At 42.1% G+C, this 24,209-nt stretch overlaps 1 protein-coding gene across 1 annotated transcript in view; it reads left to right on the top strand.

Moving 5' to 3' along the window:
* The window catches only part of PDK3 (pyruvate dehydrogenase kinase 3), an 86,850-nt gene that overhangs the window by 27,102 nt on the left and 35,539 nt on the right, over positions 1 to 24,209 (top strand). Inside the window, exons 2-3 of the mRNA XM_060234088.1 lie at positions 11,852 to 11,993; positions 13,219 to 13,290. Of these exons, the coding sequence (XP_060090071.1) occupies positions 11,852 to 11,993; positions 13,219 to 13,290 (214 nt within the window). The remainder of the gene's footprint in view (positions 1 to 11,851; positions 11,994 to 13,218; positions 13,291 to 24,209) is intronic.

Consider the following 24,209-nt stretch of genomic DNA (forward strand, 5'->3'; position numbering starts at 1 on the left):
TTTAAGTGCATTCTTCAAGCCCATGGCTAGAGAAGTGATTTAAAGAGACAGATGCCTTCTCCAAGCCAGCAGATGGGGCAGTGGGGGCTTTGAGAGCCGCAGAATTTATTATTTTATTTATTTTTATTTTATTTTATTACATGTATATCCCACCCTCTCCTAACAGACTCAGGGCGGCTAATAGCAATTAAAACAAGATAATGTTAAGATAAAGGTACAATAAAATCATTAAAACATTTCAAACAGTTCATACAGTTTCAGGTTCACTCCCTGAAAGAGCAGTGAAAGAGCCACAAGTGGCTCCTGAGCCACAGTCTGGCCACCCCTGTACAAGTCACATAACGTTCAGTTCTGGGTACAAGTTAGAATGGAGAGATTTAGGCCCTTTTTGCATACAGAGCTTACTTCTGATTTTCACTGAAGTTGAGTTGGCTGGAATTTACTGTGCCTGCATTCTACATCTTTCCCTCTCTCCCTCTGATTTCTTTTGAGAATCGTGGCATATATATTCTGCATACCAATGAGAAACACTGGGTAGTGTTGTGGGATTGGTATCTCCTGATTGGTTAGTTTCACACTGGGCGTGTCTTTTGAAATAAGAGATTCTTCCAGCTGAATTTACTGTGGTGCGCCATTAGTGTTCTTCCCTCTCCCGCATTATCAGTAGTCAAAGAGTTTAACACTAATCAGGGATGGCTGGCTGCTGGAGAAAAAAAAAATCACTGGCAGGAACTGCTTTAACGGTTTAGTGAGAGGAGATGCTGACCAGTTGGCCAGGGAGGCTGCTGTGTACTTGGTGGAGGCAGTTCAAAAGGAGAGAGGTGGAGACATCAATGCTTTGCAGCCGTAGTCCCCCCCCCCCATTGTTATTTGGAAATCAGATTACAAAAGGGGAAGATCAGATGTTGAGATGGACCAGCTTTTTTTTATAGAACAGGCTGCACTATCCTCACGTTTGAAATGTTTGTGGTCAGAGTCAATTTAAAAGGAAACCTCCCCCCCCCCAAAAAAAAAACTGCCCAAAAGGAGAATTAATCTTGTTGTTAATAGCACTGTATCTTTTTTTTTTAAATTTTAAAGTTTTATTAAGAAGAAATAATACAAATAAAAGAAAAGACAAAGAAATAAAATAAAAATAGACAGAGAATACATAAACAATCATCTCTCACAAACCACAAACAAGATAGATACAAACAATCAACTGCAAACTAACATCTAACATCTAACAACTGACATCTACCCAACCATACACACTGGGAGATGGAGAGAGTTAAGCATCAAAAAAGGCAAAGGGGGAAAAACCCCATGGTTACTCCGATCCGACACCTCTGCTTTTAACCCATATATAAATAGGGTCCCATTCCTCTTGACATTTTTGCACATTGCCATTTCTTAATCTTGTGGACATTAGGTCAGATTCTGCGGCTGCCAACAATTTGTTGATAAATTCCTCTCTATTGGGAGTTTTCCCATTTTTCCAATATTTAGCATACAAAATTCTAGCTGTGGTAACTATATACAATAACAGTTTCAATTTAGAAAGAGGCAAGCTTTGTCTACAGATATTTAACAAATACAATTCCGGCACATGGTTAATTTGCATTTTTAAAATTTTTAAAAATTAAAAATAGCACTGTATCTTAACTGGCTATTATCTACAAACAAGTCAGACAAAGACAAATACTTTCCTAATCTCCTATTTCAAAAGACATGCCTAGTGCAAAGATGACCAATAAGGAGAGACCAACTGGCCTGCAAGGGGGGGGGGAAGTCTGAGGAAATGTGTCTGCTTTTAAAGACTTGGAAGTGAACTAAAAGGAGGAGAGGGAAATACTCTGAAAAACCACTCCTGGAAACTACAGAGATTCAGCTGAGTGACAGCAGGATGCTTGGGAAAGAATATGGAAGGATTAAAAAATCTGTTGGGAGAGTGAGATGAGCGCGCGAGTGAATATAGAAGCAATTTTATGGCGTGAAGGAGGTGAGAGCTGTGGTAAACACAAATGCAGAAAAGGCCTTAGTATGTATACTTCAGATTTATTGATTCCCTCAAATATTACATATAGGTAGGGGGAGTTAGTTGTCAGGAAGAGCTTATTAGAGTCAAGATGCCTAACTAACTGAACTAACTGAACAATAAATACAGCTAAGATTGGAGTAACGCATTAGGTAAGACTTGTAAATAGCAGCAAATTGGTATCCAGATAATAAAGGATAATAAAGTTGCCCGGAGGGGCAATCTTCTTCCCGCAAGCACGGCAGCGCTTGAAAAACCCCCAGCGACTTTCCATAAGCAGTCGCACGAAAACAATTTCTTTCTGCTCAGAAACGCCTGAGAGAAAGGCGGGGGAAAAGCGAAAGCGGAATACCCCAAAGGGCAGTCCGCCGGACAAAGAAAAACGCTTTTTTTTTTTTTTACTAACTATCACTAACTAATACTAAAGACTAACTAACTATTTACAAAGGCAAACGGGCTAAAACGAGAGAAAAAGGTACTCTCACCGACCGGAGAAACAGAAAGGGAACCTCTCTAGCGCAGCGGTCAGAAAGGAACTGGCGGGATCCCCGCGCTGGCGCCGGTGGGCATGCGCATTGGGACGCCTGCGCATGCCCAGTGGCGCCGAGCGCGAAAAAATCCCGGGCTTTTCAGATACCGATTCGGGGATCAGCGCAGGCGCACTATCCCATGAGTGTGAATGCACAGATGACCACTCGAAGATCTACAGTTACACGTAAGCAACCTGTCTTTAACAACAGATGTGAGAAGTAAATTTGCGTCCATTGGCTCCTTTACGACCAACAAAGTTTGATTTCTGGGTATAATTGAGAACTGGGTGACTTAGCATGTGTCGTGAGATAAGAAGCCGATATCTCTGTTAAGTCTTGGAGGTTCTATTGTTCTGAGTTTTGTAATAACTTGTAATTCAGCAATCTCCAATTCACATCTGTTTCTGAAATTCCTTTGTAATAAAACAGCTACTTTGAGGTCACCAGTGAATGTTCTGGAAGGCTGAAGTGTTCTCCTACAGGACTTAACAGAGATAACTTCAAAATATGGTGGTAAGGATGCTACATGAATTGTGCAGGTTGCCTGTTTGTTTCCAGGCCCAATTCAGAGTGCTGGTTATTACCGTTAAAGCCAGAACCCTCATACTTATTGAACTGCAACACCTGGTATATTCCCCAGTGCCATCCGTCAAACAGCCATCTCCTTGTGGCGCGCTCTCTTAGCGTTGTCTGCATAGGAAGAACTACGTCAATGGGCTATCTCTGGTAGGCTAAATTCTGTGTAATGATCCACCAGAGTAGGTGCAGAGGGCACATTCACTGGCTGTATTTAAGAAATATTGCAAGCCAGTTCTGTTTCAGAAAGTATTTGGTAGAGAGCAGGTTTTGTTACATGTTTTTAAATCTGTGTAGTTTTTGTCAATATTTATAATATATCTGTGTCCTTACTACATGTTGCATTGTTAGTTGCCTTGAATCTAAGGAAAAATAAAGTGGAATACAAATACTTCAAATAAACATTTAAAATAAATGCAGCCAACCTGGTGGGACAATCATAGCACATTGTCCAGTGAAAAAAGGAAGCCCATTAAATCAGGGTTAATAATTGTTTTCACAGAGAAAGGGTATCTCTGAGGACCAGTTAAATCCCTTGCTGGCGCTTAAAATCAAAAAGGTGGCAGAGCAGTTTTTAAACTGAATCTTGGGGGAAAGCTTGCAGGAGATGAAATGTCTCTGGTTCAGGATTACTTATCTCAAAGAGATGATGGGTTAGCTGTTACCTTTCTACAAGGCAGTGGATTAGAGTTGTCCACTGAGACACGGTGATAAGCAGTATGGACTGCCTGGCAAAGTCTCGAGGCAGTCGGAGGAAGGTTGCAGGCCTAACTTGCCTGGGAAATTATAGATGTTTATATACAAATGCACAAATGTTGGAAGTGTCTGAGGTAAAATTGGGGATTTGGAATGCTTAGTGTTGGGGGGAAATATAGACATTGTAGGTATTTCAGAAACTTGGTGGAATGAGGAGAATCAGTGGGACACCATGATTCCTGCATGTAAATTTTATTGGAAGGATAGGGAGTGAAGGGTTGGAAGTGGGGTATGTCAGCGAGGGTATACAGTCCAGTAAGATTGAGAAGGTAGGAGAATTCGAGGCAATCCTGGACTTGGTCCTAGTAATGCCCAAGACCTGGTGAGAGATGTAAAAGTGATTGCACCGCTTGGGAGCAGTGACCATAATATTGTTGATTTCACCATTTGTATAAATAGGAAGTTGCCCAAAAAGACCAACACAACCACTTTTAACTTTAAAAGGGGTAACTTTTCTGAGTTGAGGAGGCATATGAAGAGGATACTGAAATGAAAGGTAAATAGGATCAAAACCCTTGGGGAAGCTTGGAGACTATTTAAAACTACAATTCTAGAGGGTCAGATAAAATATATACCGCAAGTCTGGAAAGGCACAAATAGGTATAGAAAAAGACCTGCATGGTTAACAAACAAAGTAATGGAAGCTGTAAAAGGTAAGAAGGATTCCTTTAAGTAGTGGAAAGCTAGTCCACGTGAGGTTAATAAAAGGGAACACAGGCTGCGGCAAATAAAATGCAAGTCTGTGATCAGGCAGGCAAAAAGGGACTATGAGGAGCATATTGCAAAAACTATAAAGACCAACAATAAAAATGTCTTCAAATACATTAGAAGCAGGAAACCAGCCAGGAAGGCAGTGGGGCCCTTGGATGACCAACAGGTAAAAGAATTACTGAAGGATAATAAGGAAATGGCTGAGAAGCTGAATGCATTTTTTGCCTCCATCTTCACTGTGGAAGATTGCCCACTCCAAAACTACTGATTTTGGGAGGGGTGTTGAAAGATCTGAGTCAGATTGAGGTGACGAGAGAGGAGATCCTACAACTGATAGACAATTTAAAAACTGATAAGTCACCAGGCCTGGATGGCAAACATTCAACAGTTCTGAAAGAACTCAAAGGTGAACTTGTGGATCTCCTCACAAAAATACGTAATCTTCCATTAAAATCTTCCTCTGTTCCTGAGGACTGGAGGGTAGCTAATGTCACCCCCATCTTTAAAAAGGGTTGCAGAGGAGATCTGGGAAATTACAGGCCAGTCAGTCTGAGTTCAATACCGGGAAAGTTGATGGAAACCGTTATTAAAGGAAGAATTAGTAGGTACATTGATGAACAAAAGTTATTGAGGAAGACTCAACATGGGTTCTGTAAGGGAAGATCTTGTCTTACTAACCTGTTAGAGTTCTTTGAGGGGGTGAACAAACATGTGGACAAAGGGGACCCAATAGATGTTGTTTACCTTGGCTTCCAGAAAGCTTTTGATAAAGTTCCTCATCAAAGGCTCCTAAGTAAGTTCAAGAGTCATGGGGTAAAAAGACAATTCCTCTTGTGGATCAAAAACTGGCTAACGAATAGGAAACAGAGAGTGAGTATAAATGGGCAATTTTCTCAGTGGAGGATGGTAAGCAGTGGGGTACCACAGGGCTCAGTACTAGATCTGATGCTTTCTAACTTGTTCATTAATGATTTGGAGTTGGGAGTAAGCAGTGAATTGGCTAAGTTTGCAGATGACACTAAATTGTTTAGGGTGGTGAGAACCAGAGAAGATTGTGAGGCACTCCAAAGGGATCTGCCAAGACTGGGTGAGTAGGCATCAACATGCCCAAGTGCAAAGTAATGCACATTTGGGCCAAAAATCCTAATTATAAATACAAGTCGGTGGGTTGTGAACTGGCAGAGACTGACCAAGAGAGAGATCTTGGGGTCATGGTAGATAACTCACTGAAAATGTTGAGACAGTGTGCAACTGCAGTAAAAAAAAGGCCAATGTTATGCTAGAAATTATTAGGAAGAATATTGAAAACAAATCAGTCAGTATCATAATGCCCCTGTATAAATCGATGGTGTGGCCTCATTTGGAGTACTGTGTACAATTCTGGTCACTGCATCTAAATAAAAGATATTATAGCATTGGAAAAAGTGCAGAAAAGGGCAACTAGAATGATTAAAGGGTTGGAACACTTTTTCTTTGAAGAAAGATTAAAACACTTGGGGTTCGTTAGCTTGGAGAAACATCGACTAAGGGGTGAGATGAGCGAGGTTTACAAGATTATGCATGGAATAGAGAAGGTAGAGAAAGAAGCACTTTTCTCCCTTTCTCACACTACAAGAACTCGTGGATACTCAATGAAATTGCTGAGCAGTCAGGTTAGAAAGGATAAAAGGAAGTACTTCTTCACCCAAAGGGTGATTAACACATAGAATTCACTGCCATAGGAGGTGGCTGCAGTTGCAAACATAGACAGCTTGAAGAGGGGGGTTGGATAAACATATGGAGCAGAAATCTGTCAGTGGCTGTTAGCCACAGCGTATTGTTGGAACTCTCTGTCCGGGGCAGTGATGCTCTGTATTCTGGTGCTGGGAGGGGGGCAACAGTGGGAGGGCTTCTAGTGTCCTGGCCCCACTGATGGACCACTGTGTGACACAGAGTGTTGTACGAGATGGACCATTGACCTGATCCAATATGGCTTCTCTTATGTTGTAGAGACTGGTGGATTTGTAATGCTTTATACATGGTCCTGTGTCTGAGCTAATCTTGTTGTTCTCAGGCCAGGGCTACTTTTGTCCTCTGTGGTGATCCTGCTTTGGAAGTGCCAGAACTGTTCTCTCAGTTTGGTGGTGGAAGAAAGTGCTGTCAAGTCGCAGACGACTTATGGCGACCTGGTAGGGTTTGTTGGAAGACCTGAAATTCTAGTGGAGAGAAATCGTAATCTTTTGCCATATAAGTGGTTCAGATAACTGTAATGGAAATTTTGCTGCTTCTCATAATCAGAAATGGCTTCCCTAATTCAACAAATTGGGTAACCTTGTTGAGTTGCAAGTCAGCTGTGCCAGAAAAGTAGAGAAAATTATTGCAGACAGTTCTGGTTGTTGAGAAAGCTTCTCGCAGATTAATTACATAGTAGAATAGTGCTTCCATTTTACATCATTTACTAATTCTTGACAAAAAGATTTTTGGCAGAAATAATATGTACATATATGCGGGTGAACAGGTAAATGCATGCATCAATAAAATACTTGCATGATCATATCTAAAACAAAAAAATTACTAAGCTATAACAAGCCATTGTCAGGCATGCATTAAAGGAGCAAGAAAAACTGGATACTTAAGGGGGGGGAACTGATTGGGCTCTATCCTGCCAATGTACATTATCTGTGAACAGATGCTGAATGATGTGCTGTTGAACTGATTATAATGGGACTGCCTTAAAAAGTATGACCTTGATTGTGCCAGTTGCACTACACTTAAGGATTTTTCAAATTGCAAATCTTAGTTATTATATGCATAGCAATGCTTTTAACATTATTTCCTGGGCTGCATGAACATAACTTAATCAGTACCTTGCAGCACTTGTTCATTTTGCAGGCGGTTGTCTTTTGTGACCACGATGAACACATTTGCAATCTTTCTCTTGCCTAAAGTGGAATACTGACAGCTCATTACAGGTAAAACACAGGTCTGTGAGTTTACCTGGCCTTTTTGAATATTACTGTGGAGTTGTCTGCTCTTAGGGAGGGAATGAAAAAAATGAAAATATGTGTAGTCTCTAGTTTGAAGCATAAATGTCTGCTGGGCGCTGTCTAGAATAGCCAAGTTGTTTTAAAATACTAGTGAATAAGCCTTGACCAGAAAAACCTGAAGCTGCTTTACTGAGTGCCTGAATTTTTGAATGCTGGAAAGTATTCATAGAGTAAGGGTGTAGTGTGGTAAAAGTTAGCCCACAAAGTCTCACTGAAATAATTGAGAAATGAGTATGCAGTTCAGTACTTTGTTTTCACTGATGTCAGTGGGACCAGCCCACCTCAACATAGAGGTCATTTGTTCAGCAGATTTTTATTATCTGTGGTTTACCTTGTAAACATATTCTGCCTCCCATCCCAGTGTCAATAACTGTACCACAATAGCTTGTGTCAGGATTGTTGTACATAGTTGTATACATGAGCCTGCTGATGCCTTCAGGCTGGTAGGGCATCTGCTTGGCATGCAGAAGGTCCCAGGTTCAGTCTGCAGCTACTCCGGTACAAAGGATTAGATACAAGGTGATGTGAAAGACCTCTCTGCCTGACACTCTGAAGAGGAGTTTCCAGTCTGAATAGATGGTACTGACTTTGATGGTGCTGACTTTGGTGGACTGAGGGTCTGATTAATGTATGCAGTGGATTCTAATCCGAACTGCTGTTATGAGGATACTGAAATAAGTGTCTCAGGAATATGTAGAATGAGCGGGATACTGCTATTTGAGGGCGGGCTGTTCAAGAGCAAAAAAAGAGATGTGGGAGTATGGTATTATATGTGAAGAGAGCTTATTTTCAGTTTGTTCAGTCTGAGGACGTGGACAGGATCCTTGGGCCTACCACCTGTTTATATAAAGCTGGCCCTTCCTGGTTACTTAAATCTTCTGGGGTGGGGGATGGCTGACTGGGTTTGAGAAGTAATTAATGCTTCATTTAGAGAGGGGATGGTTGCCCCAGCCTTGAAACAGTCTGTGGTTTGTCCACTTCTAAGAAAGCCTACCCTGGACCCAGCAGATGGCAGTCAAGATCAACCAGTCTCAAATGTTCTATTCATTTGGAAGGCGATTGAACACGTAGTGGCTGGACAACTCTAAGCTTTATTAAATGAGACAAATTGTTTAGTCCCTTCTAGTCTGGATTTCGACCTAGTTATGGGACGGAAATAGCCTTGGTTGCCTTGGTGGATGACTTGCACTTCCTCTATCCATCTTCCAGTGTGCAACCCATTGTTTCTCCTGGATACCATTGATCTTGCTATCTTTCTGGACTTTCTCTTTGGGCTGGGATTGGGAGGCACCATTCTGTGTTGGTTCTAGTCCTGCCTGGAGGGAAGATATCAGAAGGAGGTGCTAGGGAACTGCTGCTCAACCCTTTGGCTTGTGGCCAAGGTTCCATCTTGTCCCTTGGGCTCTTCAACATGTACATGAAACCACTGGGTGAGGGCATCCAGAGATTTGAGCTACATTATCACAATTGATTTATTTTGCAGAAAATGCAAAGATTAATGAGCATATATTGTTTAAAGTTAGTGCAAAATCATTGTGAATTCATAAGCACTCATGGCATAATGATTGTTGGCTAGCATAAGGATCAGATCCTGCATAGATATTTTAGGCCCAGCATTAACATTGTTCTAATAGAATAGAAGTTGCTGTAGAACTGCTCCTTCCAGTATTATTCACAAGTTGCTGTGGATGACACTGTAGGGAAACACACTGTGGCCTCTCCCTATACATGTTGACTTTTTGTGAAATGCATTAATATTGACATGAAGAAGGGTCTCAGTGTGGGCTCCTTCCACATGACTTCATGAGGTTTATCATGAGGTAGAAAAGCAGCAGCTCTGCTGTGGTTTCAGCATAGGTGGACTGAATAGGGCTGCCAACCTCCAGGAGCTCTCCTGAAATTACAGATTACAGGAGTCAGTTCCCCCTGAGAAAGTGGCTGCTTTGGAATGAGGGCTCTGTAGCACTATATCCTGTAGAGGTCCCTTCCTCCCCGAACTCTGGTTTTACCCCCAAAATCTCCAGGAATTTCCCAACCCTGACTTGGCAACCCTGTGTGAGTAGAGGGTCTTAACAAGGCAGTCAGATGAAGGGAGAGTACTCTGTCATACTAGAACTCAAAATAGACACAACCATTACTTTCTCTCTTTGTGTACTTGTATTCTTCTAGTGCTCCTGTTTCTGTCTCTACTCCCTCATTGGGAACCATTTATCACTGCAGTGAAAGAATTCTTATGTACATAAGTAAGTGTGGTCGAGTCACAATTGACTTCTGGTGACCCAACAAGGAACTTTCTACACAAGTGAGAAGCAGAGGTGGGGTGTCATTGCCTTCTTCTGCAGAGCAATGTTCCCTCTAAACTGTGGAGTCTTGTAAGCAAAAATTCTACTTTGTGAGTTACTGGAATAAAGTTTTGAAGTACTGGCAATAAAATTGTGAGCTACTGCATAAATTACTTTGCTCTGGGGCCATTTTTCCTGAGCTAAGACAAAGATGTGTGAGCCAGAGGCTTAAAAACTGTGAGCTAACACACTAACTCAGTTTAGAGGGAACACTGCTGCAGAGCCTTCCTTGGTGGTTTCTCATCCAAGTACCAATTTACCATCCAAGCACCTGCTTAGCTTCCAGAATCTGTAGAGATTGAGTTATACCATACTGCCTTCCCTCCTGAGAGATGTATAGTCCTTTCTTAAAACTATAGTTTGTGGAATCCTTGAGGAAAGCCATGACACTTGCACAATTTTAAATTCAATTTAGATACATAGTGCTGAGGGAGTCTTGCTTCTAGCGGTAGCTGCTCTTTTTGGAACTCTATTTAACATATTAGTGTTTTTGTTTTTGTTTTTAAACCCAAAATACTTGTTTTACTTCTAGAGCCTGTAGGATGGTTTCAAACTGAAAAGAATTCCATAAGATAGAGGTAACAATAGTGAAGAACTTACAACAGCTACTAGAGAGGACCCAAGGCCTCTCTAACAAGATCTTAAATTAGAGGATTTTATATCTGGGCCATTAAGATGAAAACTGACATTTGACATAAACACCAAGCTTCTATGTTTTGCAGTAGCCATATGAATGTCAAGAAGCTGGTTAACTATTCTTCCATTTACAGTCCTTAGAAAGCAGCAGGCAGCAGCGTTTTGTAGCTTTATAGAGCGTTTTATTTTTTGCAGGGGTCGCTTTGTAGAAAAATAAGTGGTGGAGCTCATCCAGTGATTGTTCTGCAACTGTACCTACTATTCAGTGGACAAGGCGGGGAGGAGGAGGGGGAACCCTCAGAAAGGTTCAGGAGCTGTGCTCCTGTGAGCTCCTGCTGAATCCGAGGCCTGACTTTTTGTTCTTTAAAGTGTGTTGAGAGTGGGCTGTCAACTATCCTTCCACTGAAAAATGTAGCCTGTATAACAGGAACCTATTGTAAAGTATTTCTAGACACAACCTACAAATCCAGGAGTTCTATTAAACTACAGACCATTCTCAGGAGTGGAAAGACTCCCACAGATTATAGAGAACTATTGGCCATCACTTCTCCTATTTTGCCTGGACTCAGTTCAGTCCCCCTTCATTCTATTATTATTTCCAATCATTAGTTGAGGACTGAATAGATAGGAAAAGGAAAGTTGAATCTGGTGTCATAATTAGAGAAACTGCCAATCAGGCATATAAACAGCAAAATTCGGTGGAAATAGTGGAACAGTTTATGGGAATCAAGTGCCCCTTTTGGGAAACCATCTTTCCCCTTTTTGTAGGAATGAAACTTTTTACAGGATGACATTTGAATCATACTTGGGATGCAGCAAATGACAAATATTTTTCATCTAAAGGTAACAAAATTGATGTGCACAAGTGTAAAATGAGGGAGGTTAGTTTTGATTCTTTTCATTGCTCTCACCTTATAGACAGGAGGAACCCTTTGGAGTTCCAGGTTAACAGTATATATGAAATGTTACAGGCATTTCCACTGACTTGATTTTGCTCTGATGTTCAAATGGTGTGTGTATGTTCTTCCTTGTCTTAGTTTTTGTGGTTATTGTAAAGCACCTTGAGCCCATAATTGTGCGTAAAGGAAGTATAGAAATATTGTAAATAAATAAAAATAAAATAAGACATACACAGTTTTGCTGATACAGTGTAATACGGTATGCAATACGTTTTTCACCATACTTGTAATTTCTGTTTCAAACAATAAAATCTAAAGTAGAATCCCTTTCAATTAATCTCTTTTTTTCTTTCCAAAGGGCGTGATAATGCATGTGAGAAAACATCTTATATGTTTCTGCGAAAAGAACTTCCTGTACGGCTTGCTAATACCATGAGAGAAGTAAATTTATTGCCTGACAACTTGCTGAATAGACCATCAGTTAAACTAGTCCAGAGCTGGTAGGTAAAGGGAATTGGTATGAATCTGTGATTAGGCAAGCAAGATCAGCTTTGCAGCTTAGACAACTATAGTGGCTCCTTCTTCTTTCCTGGTAGCTCCTCTTTTCATTCTCTTTTCTTATCCACCCATTGTTTCAGACTTTCCTACTCTAGTATATGTACCACTGTTTCACAGCTGAACCTAGGGACACTTCATTCATGAGTGGGTTGGGAGAAGGTAGGGTACAGTTACTTATACTTATCTGCATTATATTGTTAAATAATTATGTGTTAATACTTTCTAAAACTGTAGGTTCTTCAAAAGATTCTTCTTGGAAATAATATGTTCTCCTTTTATCTCTTCTGTATAATTTTTCAGTCTATTTTTCCAGTCTTTTCTTTAATTTGTCCTATTTAATATATTTCCATGTTGATCTTTCAGCATACTTAACTGTGTTTTAAATTTCTCTTTGATTATTGGATCTTGTGAAACAGATCTCTTGTTCTTCCTCTTTTGTTATGTTCTGCTATTTTTAAAGAGTTTACCAGTATGTTAAGCAGTAGGAGGAAACTGCAGAGGGGATAAAACAAAAGAACAGATTAGTTGACCATTTGGTTGGAGATGCTTTAAATATCAGTTTAATAACCTGCACTGTTGTAACTGTTGAAGACATGCATCAAGAAAGCTATGACAACATTTTGATTTACCATAAATAAATGAAGAGGATGAAATTTACACAGGGTGTAAACAGGAAGGTGTGCATTTTTTAACCTCCTGACTACACCAACACTATATTATTGTGGTGGCCACCATCCCATATACCACTACCTGGCTTTTTGCCAGTTTTTAAAATAATTGCTAGCATTACGGTGCTATAACAATATAGCAACTATCTGATGTTTGTTTGTTTTTTTAGAAACATCAAGTGTCCCTCTGGTGATGGGGGAAGGATCACAGCTATGAGGAGGGTAACTGAGAAATTAATCATGGAGGAAACTCTTCTATGTGGACACTTTGTTTTCTTCTGCATTCACAGCTGCAGCCAGTTCACATCAAAGAATTGTTATCCCGCAGATCCTGCTCTAGTCCACAGTCTTTGTAGATTCCATGAACTCCAGAGCTTCAGGGCTATTTTTAATTAAAAGACAAACAAAATCTTGTATCTTGTTTCTTTAGAAAATGCATGTTTTTTTGTGGTTTCTCCTTGAATAGTTCTTTGTTAAGTGTTCTGTTCCTATCTTTCAGGTATATGCAGAGCTTTCTTGAACTTTTAGAATATGAAAATAAAAGCCCTGAAGATCCACATGTTCTAGATAAGTAAGTTTAAAAAAAAAAGTTTAAGTTTTGGAAACCATGTATTAATCTACTGTTGTAAGTTACTTTTATAAAACTATCTGTGGTTTTTGGAATATTTTAAATTGGGAAATGATTTTAGGTTTGTCCTAAACTAAAAGATTATTTTCCAATAATGTTTAATAAGGACTCAGTCAAATAGTCTCAGTTTTTCATTCAAACCTAAAATAGTCTGTGCACACAATTATGGATAAATTCATATGCTATTATCATACTGATAAAGTGGCACTGGCCAATGCATCGTTTTGGTAAAAGTGTCTTTCAGCAGGCTCTGACAGAATGACGTCAGCTTATCTATGCAGGGATAGTTTTTAAAATATTCCATTAGTGAAAACTGCCCCACTTTGGACCACTGCAGAATGGAGAGTTTGTTCACATACTGTGAATTGTCCTTCCTGGTGAGCGTAGGTTGAGTCAATGTAATTTGTCCTTGTTGGGAGTCCTGGAGGAAGAACCTTGGGGAGACCTCTGAAGTTGCAGGTTTAGTTAGTTTGAGCCTGCTGAGGGGTACCTATCTCTCTTTGTTCTTGTCCCCCCCCCCCCAGTTTTGTTTTCTGTTTTCCTAATGGCTATTTGGAGCTTTTTAGTGAGTTCTGTAGTGTGTGTGTGGGGTGTGGGTTTGGATTGCTTTAGGACAGGTCCGAATATTTGTGGAAGAATCCCATCATCTGGAGTCACCAAAAAAGGCTAGCAACCCTGACTCCCTTCCCATTTGTGGAGATTGCTCCACTCTAGAACCATCAAGATGGTAATTTACTGAATACCATAGAGTTCTCCATCTAGGAGAATGTTTGGTGGTTCTTCTAAAATACTACCTTCTGTAACTTTTTTTTCAAAATCTAGCAATAAGTTAAAGGGTAAGAAGCCTCCAGAACTGGTATGGGATGATGACTGTTTCATACTATAATACACAGAAAGCGCTAACAAATGAAAAGGACTAATGGGCAGCTTTATTTAGTATGCCGCTGATGTGCTCCATAAATTTTCAAAACTATAGTACAAAATATGAAAATTACCGTACATCCTCTTATAGAAAAGCTGTTGTGATCTCAGCTCCAATACACTTTATATCTAACCACAATACTCACAAGACATTGCCATTCAATGCCACTCACTGTTGATCTTTCCAGTGTGTTGCTTACTGCTAAACTATGATAATGAAACAATAATAAAACAAGGCATAAGCCACTTCAACGGAGACATAAAATTTTACTCCCTTTCTCAGATTGATACCTACTGTTTTTTAAGATAGTGTGGGAATGTAACTTCTCCAGGAGAATTCCAAATTGGCATAATGCTCTAAAGCGGCTCAAGACAAACTGCTGCCACCACCCAAACCTTCTTAAAGCTGTAATCAACAACACCTGTTCTTACATAGGAGAGGTCACTATCATACTTACACACATGCTCTTATACAATAATATCACAATGCTCATACAAAAAATCATTTCCCAATTCCATAATATTACAAAACCATAATATTACAAAATCAGCCATGTTACAGTCATTTTTCAAATGTAGTTTTTACAAAAAACAAGAATAATCAAGACTACTGTTCAAGCCATATGGTATGACTGAATTTAATCTGTGGCTCCATAAACATTCTTCTCTAAGTAAGTGGGTTGCCATATCCTCAGAGTCACCCCGCGGTTCGTATTTATACAATAAAAAGAATCTAAAACTATCATAAGAATGATTTTTTTCCTGGAAATGGCTCGCGAGAGGTGTGTCCATAACTGAATTCTTAATTCTACTGTGGTGTTCCAAAATTCTCACTCTCACTAGATGAGTGGTATTTCCAATGCAGGGGAGCCCACATTCACATTGATGGAGGTGCACCTGTTGTTTTGAATCATTTCTCTACCTGTGCCACAAAAAAATGTCATTTCTTTAATCCAATGTGGATGTGGGCTCCCCTACATTGGAAATATCACTCATCCAGCGAGAGTGAGAATTTTGGAACACCGTAGTAGAATTAAAAATTCATTTATGGACGCACCTCTTGTGAGCCATTTCCGGGGGAATCATTCTTATGATCGTTTTAGATCCTTTGTATTGTATAAATACGAACTGCAGGATGACCCTGAGGATGTGGCAACTCATTTACTTAGAGAAGAATGTTTCTGGATCCACAGATTAAGTTCAGTCATACCATATGGCTTGAACAGTAGTCTTGATTATTCTTGTTTTTTGTAAAAACTACATTTGAAAAATGACTGTAACATGGCTGATTTTATAATTTTTTGGTTTTGTAATATTATGGAATTGGAAAATGATTTTTTGTATGAGCATTGTGATATTATTGTATAAGGGTATGTGTGTAAGTATGTTAGTGACCTCTCCTATGTAAGAACAGGTGTTGTTGATTACAGCTTTAAGAAGGTTTGGGTGGTGGCAGCAGTTTGCCTTGAGCATTATGTCAATTTGGAATCCTCCTGGAGAAGTTACATTCCCGCACTATCTTAAAAAACAGTAGGTATCATTCTGAGAAAGGGAGTAAAATTTTATGTCTCCTTTGAAGTGGCTTATGCCTTGTTTTAATATTGTTTCATTATCATAGTTTAGCAGTAAGCAACACACTGGAAAGATCAACAGTGAGCAGCGTTGAATGGGGACGTCTTGTGAGTATTGTGGTTAGATATAAATGTATTGGAGCTGAGATCACAGCACCTTTTCTGTAAGAGGACATAATTTTCATATTTTGTATTATAGTTCTGAAAATTTATGGAGCACCCTTTGCTGGAAGAGTTACAATCGAAGCAGGACTTTTTAAAGTCGACAGCTTGTACAAAGGGACTCCTTGTGGAAGAAATTTAATGAATTACGTTTTGTATTTTTTATATGCACTTTATTATACAGTCATTTGTCACTATAACGATTAAGTTGTGTATACTGTTGTTCTGTTAACTTCATCTGTTTTGCTTATCACCCTCCAATGACCAAAATCCCATCCATTATACTGGCTTTGATAAATCAGTAATTTCTGCTGATAGAAGAGATTTTGATCATTGTAATGCGACTTCCTTGCCTCTCTCTACAGCAGAAAATGACCTTTGAGATACTGCTCCTTGAAGACAGGAGACTCCCCAAAACAGCATGAGTGGGAGATAGAGGACTGCAGTGGGAGAGAGAGATTATCCCCTCTCCCCAATGGTGTTATGTCCTTCTATGTGCATTGACTGTGACAGGCTTAGGATGACACTATGAATTTTCTTTATTGTGATCAGACATCAGATTTTAACAAGCATAAAATAAAGTAGCCTTTTCCCTGATTCATACAAGTTCAGTCTAGTGACAGGCAGGGAAAATTCTATTTTTGTGTGATGCGAAACCCAGAAGAATACATATGATGCCATTAGCAGGATTAAGTCTGCACTCGGAAGTAAAGGATTTGGAAATAGAATTCAGAAAATAAGCCCAGATTTCCTTGTAACAAACTGTCTGCTAAGGAAAAGAGAAGTTTTTGTATTTGTCTTTTTAAGGAAGGCCATAAAACAAAAAATAAATCAAGAAACTTTATTTCTATTTCCCTCAGAGAGATTGAGAGCAAGAGAGAACTCTTAAGTAGACTGTCCTTTAATATTTAGATCTCAAATTCAAAAAGATAATTTCCTTATTGGAAACTATGAAGTAGAGCAATGGACTTCTCTTGGCCTTAACTCTCAGATCCTCATAGAATCAGCAGGATCTAATCTAGCTCAAGCTTTAAGCATTAAAATAATTTTCAAGAAGGGGTGCTTGTCCAATCAGCAAGGCAGGTGAGTAGGTTAAAAACCCTCCTTGTGCAATTTGAAGGTTGTGAGGTTTGGGATTAGGTTGTTACTGCTCATATTTCTCAGTTATTATTTTTAGAGTAACGGATCATTTGAAAACCGCATGAAAAATTTGCAAAAGTGCTTAAGCATTGCTGATTAGACAGGAGAATGGCAAGTAAGGTACCTTTAAAAGAGGAGCACTCTTTCACAATCAGAAATGTATGTTAGAAAAGTACCTGCAAGGAAAATGGATCTGATTTTATTACTTGATAGAAAATGTTATATTTACTTCTCAGCAGTTCTATGAGCTAGAATAACTTCCTGACACCAGATACAGAAATAAAACATATAAAATGTATGGAGAATTTGCATTATTAATGGCAGTGAAAAGAAAAATAAATTGAAGCATTATATTTCTTTTGTATCCCAATATTAACTGTTCTTAATAAAGTACATAAAACTTGTTATTGAAAACACTTGCTGCTAAAGTGGCCCTTCAGAATAGAAATACATAGAACCACTTTTTGCTCAGCAAAATGGATAAAGCAATGTGTATCTTCATGTCTTGGTTAGAGTGAATGTCCAATACTGCTCGGCCCCTCCTGCTCAAACCCTGACTGCTAAACTGTTCTACATGACTGTGATTAGCAGGGAGGTAGTTCACCTGGGAAACTTTGGACCTGATTATATCTGAATTTACAACTCTGACACAGACCCAAGATTTCATGTTCACTAAACTGCCATTTTTATTTGACTAGACTGGATGTTTTTAAGCTTTAATTTGATTATTGTTATAGTTTTATGTTGTAATCTGCCCTGGGCCCATTCGCAGGGAGGGCGGGATAGAAATTAAAATCTTTTATAGAAAAAATTCTGCAAGTTTTCCGATTTTGAATAATTCTGTTTCTGGAAGGAGGCAAAAAACTTTCTGATCATATTTTTTTCAACACTGTGAGTAACAAATGAGCTAGCAAAGCTAGGTTAAGTTATTCAGGATGCTAATGGGTGTGCCCTGTTATTAAATTATGTAGTAAAGTAAAAGATACTGTATTTGTTCTTTAGTATCTAGCTCATTGTGTATATTGTTGATCTTCTTTGTGGTCTCTGTTCTTCACACTGATGAGATATAGTGTGCCTGCTATCGGTACTTCTAAAGCCTAAAAAAATGATTTTCATGCCCTTCCCAATTGGCATGTGTGCGGCGCCTCTACCATGCATGCCCACTCGGATGGGCACGAGGATCCTGCCAGTTCCTTTCTGACCGCTGCGCAGATAGGAGCTTATCTCTCTTCCTTTCGTTGGTAATCAATTGCCTATTTTCTTTGCTTTGCCTTTCGACTTCTTTTTTCGTCTCCTACAACACAGTGGACTTGGTGAGTTACACTCGCCGGTAGCAACTCCCCCCACCCAGGGAGGGAAATTTTCCCTTTCTACTCCCAACCTTCCATCAGTGCATGGAAAAACTTGGGGGGGGGGTGTTTCAAACGCTGCAAGAAGTGTGGCAGCAAGCTCCTGCCACCCGATGCTCACGACCTCTGTCTCCTCTGTCTCGGGAAGCGCACAAACCAGAGACTTGCACCCACTGTGAAAATTCTCTCGACAGACCCGAAAGAACTGGGCAGCGAGGCTTCGCACAGCTCTTCTGAAGGCCGTACTTACCGCACCCACTATGGCGTCCCCAGCAGAATCAGGTCTCACCACCACGTCAACCCTCTCCATGTCGATGGTCCCGATGCCAGCTTGATCCAGCGCCGACCGATCAGTGCTAAAACACATAGTCTTGGCAACTGACTTGGATATCTCCACTCCTGCCAAAAAAAGCAGGGAGGGTAAAGAGCACAAATTGCAAAAGACAAGAGCCACAAGAAGAACTCTGTCATGGGTGCTGGGGGCCCTGCAGAAGAAGCCGAGCCTGCAGAAGAAACTGTGCCCCTGCCACCTGCACCAGTGCCCCTGCCTCCTGCTGGAGAAGATCCAAGCCCCCCTGCCTTGCCCTCTCGGGTGGCTCGTGTGCGTGACCGCCTTCGTCAGGACCTCAGGGATCGGAGGAGGGTGGCACGCTCACAAGCAAGACGCTCCCTGAGCCCTGAGTTTTGAAAGGATTCTGGCCCTTCTAGGAGTAAGGGTGCTTGAGTCCCAGCAGGATCCTGGCTGCCCTCTGAGTCAGCAATTAGCCCAAATGGGCAACAGACAGCAGAGGGCTATATAGCTGTAGGCTTTGAGAGAAGGCTTTGTGGAAGCAACTAGTCATCTACCTGACATCCTAGCATCCACTTCGGCTTTTGACTTTGGACCTCCTGACCTTGGCTTGACTTCTGGACCCCCTGACTACGGCTTCTGAACCTCTGACCTACGATACCTGGACGACGATTTGGCTTTGGCACCTTGGACACTCTTGCTCACCAGTTACAGACCTTGGACTGCCCCTGGACTTCGCCTGGCCTGGCCCCAGCTCGTGACAAAGAGCCCTCATGACCACTCTGACCAATCTACCTCATACCGAGTGGTAACACCGGGTACCCTCCTGCCTCTCAGGCTTCTGAACTCACCGATTTGGCAGCTAACACAGAAGGAGCTCCAAACCCCAAGGGTCAGCACCTCTGACTTCAAGATCAACTTAACCCAGCAAACTTCTAACTCAATCTTGTTGGGAGCGGAGAGCAACCTGCCTCCTAAACCAAAGACTCCACCTTGAGACATCCCTAAGGAGACTCCACCTTGACAGCCTGAGAAACCAAGGGAACCACTGACACTGAAACCAGCAGAGGAACAACCTCCTTCACCCCTACCTCCCAACTGGGACCAAAGACAGTGTCAGTATCTGTACAGGGCTTACCTGATGCCGACCGCATTCCCGTGGCTCCCGCGACTGCCACTGGACTGGGATACTCAATCTTCAGCTTCATGCCACTCTTGTCATCGGGACCCACACCAAACTCCAGAAGCCCCGATGCTGAAAGCACCGGCTAAGGAACAAATACTACCGCGCTGAAAAAGACTCCAGCCCAACCACTGAGGCCAAAAACTGCACCCAGACAACCTCCAGAACCCTCGGAAGGTGAAACGTCCTCAACCCACTCAGACGCTGGCTCTGACATTGATCAATGGGAAGCTCTGGACTCCAATACCGAACCTTCCCCCCAATAACACATTGTGGAGGAAGCCCCTGTCTCTCCCTTGGAGGATCTCAGAGCTTATGGGGATTTTGTGAAATGCATGGCCCAAACACTATCCATACTGGTCACACAACCTCAGCCAATCATTACCGACACAGTTTTCGATATAGTGCAACACGATGCATCGACCCTGGTAGTCCTACCAATGACTTCAGTGCTTCTCCAAGCAGCCAAGGCCCCCTAGGCAAAACCAGCTTTCACACCGATCTCATCCAAATGCACAGACCACATGTACAAGACACAGGAGTCTGATGCAGCCTTTCTCTTCAACCACCCCAAACCTAACTCAGTTCTAGTATCCTCCTCAAAAAGCAAACACACGCACTCTTTCTCCCCCCCCCCCTCCCAGACAAGGAGGGGAAGAAACTCAATACCATCGGCCGGAAGATATACTCAGCTGGAGCTCTCAGTATCAAAACGACCAATTACGAAGCCTGTATGGCTTGCTACCAGTATGCATTGTGGGAGAAGATGTCTGACATCCTACCTTTGCTACCAGAAGACAAAAGACAGGAAATCAAATGCCTTCAGAAAGAAGTGATGCTGGTGGCCAAACAGCAGATTAATGCTGCCAAACACTCACTGGATGTCTTTGCCAAGACACTCACCACAGCTGTTACCCTACACCGACACTCTTGGCTGAAGATCACTGCTCTGCCTTAGGACACTAGGGCTTGAATAGAAGACCTGCCCTTTGGGGGCAAAGACCTCTTCAGTTCTACCATGGATTTGGTGCTCCAGGAATTAGACAAGAGTATTAAAACCTCCAAAACCCTGGGGGTTTCCTCTTTGTCCAGGTTCAAAACCCAAACCTGGAACAAACCTTGGACAAAGAAATCTTACACCAAGTCACTGCCAGAACAATCCTGGTCTTTCAGACCTCAACAGAGCCATTCCAAGCCCTCCTATGGCTCCAAATCCAAGTTCTCTCCTCAACAACAACAAAGACACAAAGAGAGCAAGACACCCAAACAGGGTCTTTGGCATTTTTACAGCCCCAAGGATATTCACAAAGACGATGGTGGTAATTGCCGCTAACCTTTGTCTCAAAGGCATCCTTCTCTTTCCATACATAGATGATTGGCTGGTGGTGGCAGACTCTCCCACCTCTCTAAGCCATCATCTGGAGATAACAATTACTCGTCTGCAAGACCTAGGTCTGCAGGTCAAAATAAAAAAATCTTGCCTAACCCCCTCCACCAGGGTACAGTTTGTAGGGGCGATTCTGGACTCCATCAGGTGCAGAGCCTTCCTCCCCGTGCACAGGGCGCACACCATTGTATCCCTCGTCAGAACAATTCATCATCAAGGGGATGCATCAGCCCACCAGATTCAAAGGCTGCTAGGAATGATGACAGCAACCACGACAGTGCTCCTGCACGCACAATTACGCATGCGCCCACTACAATTCTGGTTTGTAAAAGCATTCAAACTGACACTACATGTTCAGAGCCAGAGATTTACTCTGCCAGCAAATGTATTGACTTCTCTATCCTGGTGGGAAACAACAGAAAATCTAACACAAGGGGCTCCCTTTCAGATCCCCTCTCCAACTCGGTGACTATGGATGCCTCCCTTTGGGGTTGGGGAGTGCACCTGCAGGGCATCTGTGTAGGAGCTCCCTGGGAACCTCACCTCTGGACCAGTCACATAAATCTACTGGAACTGGAACTGTTGGCAATCAAGTGTACTCTCTTTCCAATACCTCCTGAAAGGCTGCGTAATCTTGGTCCTCACGGACAACACTGCAGCCTTGTACTATATAAGAAAACAAGGTGGGACGGTATCTCGCAGACTATGTTAGCTAGCCATGGAGCTCTGGGAGATATACCCGATAGCCACACATCTACGGGACATCCAAAACGTCACAGAGGATGCTCTGAGCAGGGAAGGGCATCGTTCTACGAGTGGGAACTCAATTGGAAATATCTTCTTCCCCTCTTCCAGGAATGGAGATTCCCTAACATCTATGTGTTTGCCACCAGACACAACAGAAGCATTCTGTACCACAGCAGGGACCAACTCTCAATCCTTGAGAGATGGTCTCCTATTTCCATGGGACAGGAAACACCTTTTTCTATTCCCACTGCTACCCCTTATCACCAGAGTGATACACAAAATTGCCGTACAGAGACCCAGGGGAATTGTGATAACTCTGTGGTGGCCAAGGCAACACTGGTTCCCCTCTCTACTTCTACTGTCAGCGAAGACCTTTCACCAATTCCCTCTGCAACTGGACCTCCTCCTAGGGCATGGGGGCCAACTTCTTCACTACAATGTCCCTCATTTGAAACTGACGGCCTGGAAAACACGTTAGCATCAGTCAGAAGTCAGATGAACCACGTATTACTCAATAGCAGGAAGCCATCCACAAGAAAATCCTATTCTTACAAATGGAGAGCTTTCTTGGACTACATAAACTCTGTACATAGTTCTCCCATGGATTCACCATTAGTGAATATTTTTGCTTTCTTGCTGTTCCTTATAGATAAAGGGCTTAGTTACACATCTGTTAGAGTCTATATTGCTGCCATATCCACTTCACACCCTCCAGCGGATGGCTTCTCAGTTTTTACCCATCCGTCTGTTAAGCATTTCCTGAAGGGCCTCATTCGACTATTCCCACCTACTAGACACCCGGCCCCACCCTGCGACCTCCCGTTGGTACTGAATTGCCTCACTCTGCAACTGTTCGAACCTATGGCAACGTGTGCTCCGCACCTATTAGCATGGGTTTCCTAGTGGCAATCACTTCTTCTCCTAGGGTTGGAAGATTGAAGGCCCTCCGGTGCGACCCCTCTTACATATTCTTTTCGGAGGCAGGGGTGTCGTTGGCCCCCGACCTGGACTTTTTAACCAAAGTCATCTCTGAATTCCACCTGTCTGCTGACATAGTATTACCTATCTTCTATCCAAATCCATAATCGCTGAAAGTGCGACGTCGCCACATGTTGGATGTGAAACGTGTCTTGTCTTTTTACCAACATAGGATGCAGAGCGCCTGCAAGACGTCCACCGTGTTCGTCTCCTATGCCACGTGATCTCTGGGAGCTGGCATTTCATCACAATGCCTGTCCAAATGGATAGTAGAAACTATCAAACTCTGTTATCTGTTGGATAAAAAAACTCTTCCTGGCCCAATCCGTGCCCACTTGACTAGGACCCTTGCGGCCTCTACTGCCTTCCTCAGAGGAGTTCCCCTGCCAGACATCTGCAAACCCGCCACATGGGCGACCCCTCATACCTTCGGGTGTCACTATGCTCTAGATGCCCATTGCACTAAAGGAGCTCCGGTGGGCAGAGCAGTATTACAAGCAGCACATATCTGAGGATCTCCAGCACCCTCCTCCAGGTAGGTCTTTGACTTGCTTGCTAGTTTCCCATCAGTGTGAAGCACAGAGACCACGAAGAAGATAAACAGGTTGCTTTACCTGTAACTGATGATCTTTGAGTGGTCATCTGTGCATTCACATTACCCGTCCTCCTTCCCTACTGTCATTTCCTCTTTTTGGGCTTACAAAAGTGAGAAGGAACTGGCGGGATCCTAGTGCCTGTCCCAGTGGGCATGTGTGGTAGAGGCACCATGCATGCCAACTGGGAAGGGCGCAAAAATCCTTTTTTTTAGGCTTTAAAAGTACCAGTCAGGATCGGTGCAGGCGCACTATATCCCATCAGTGTGAATGCACAGATGACCACGCGAAGATCGTCAGTTACAGGTAAGCAACCTGTTCATTTCACATGTTCCTTAGGTTGAATCCAGGTCACTTTCCGCCACTCCTGTCATTTCATTCCTATACAGTACCTGTGGGTCCACTTTCCTCCAGGAGCAGTATTCGAGGAGATGCAGTGAGCTGTTGCAGGAGTGGGGAGATGGGAAAATTTTGCCCCACTGAGAAAAGTACCTTCCATCAGACAGCAATAGGGAAGAACAAAGCAGGAGGAGGAAGTTGAG

The sequence above is a fragment of the Heteronotia binoei genome, chromosome 3 (assembly GCF_032191835.1).
Source record: "Heteronotia binoei isolate CCM8104 ecotype False Entrance Well chromosome 3, APGP_CSIRO_Hbin_v1, whole genome shotgun sequence".
Taxonomy (NCBI): domain Eukaryota; kingdom Metazoa; phylum Chordata; class Lepidosauria; order Squamata; family Gekkonidae; genus Heteronotia; species Heteronotia binoei.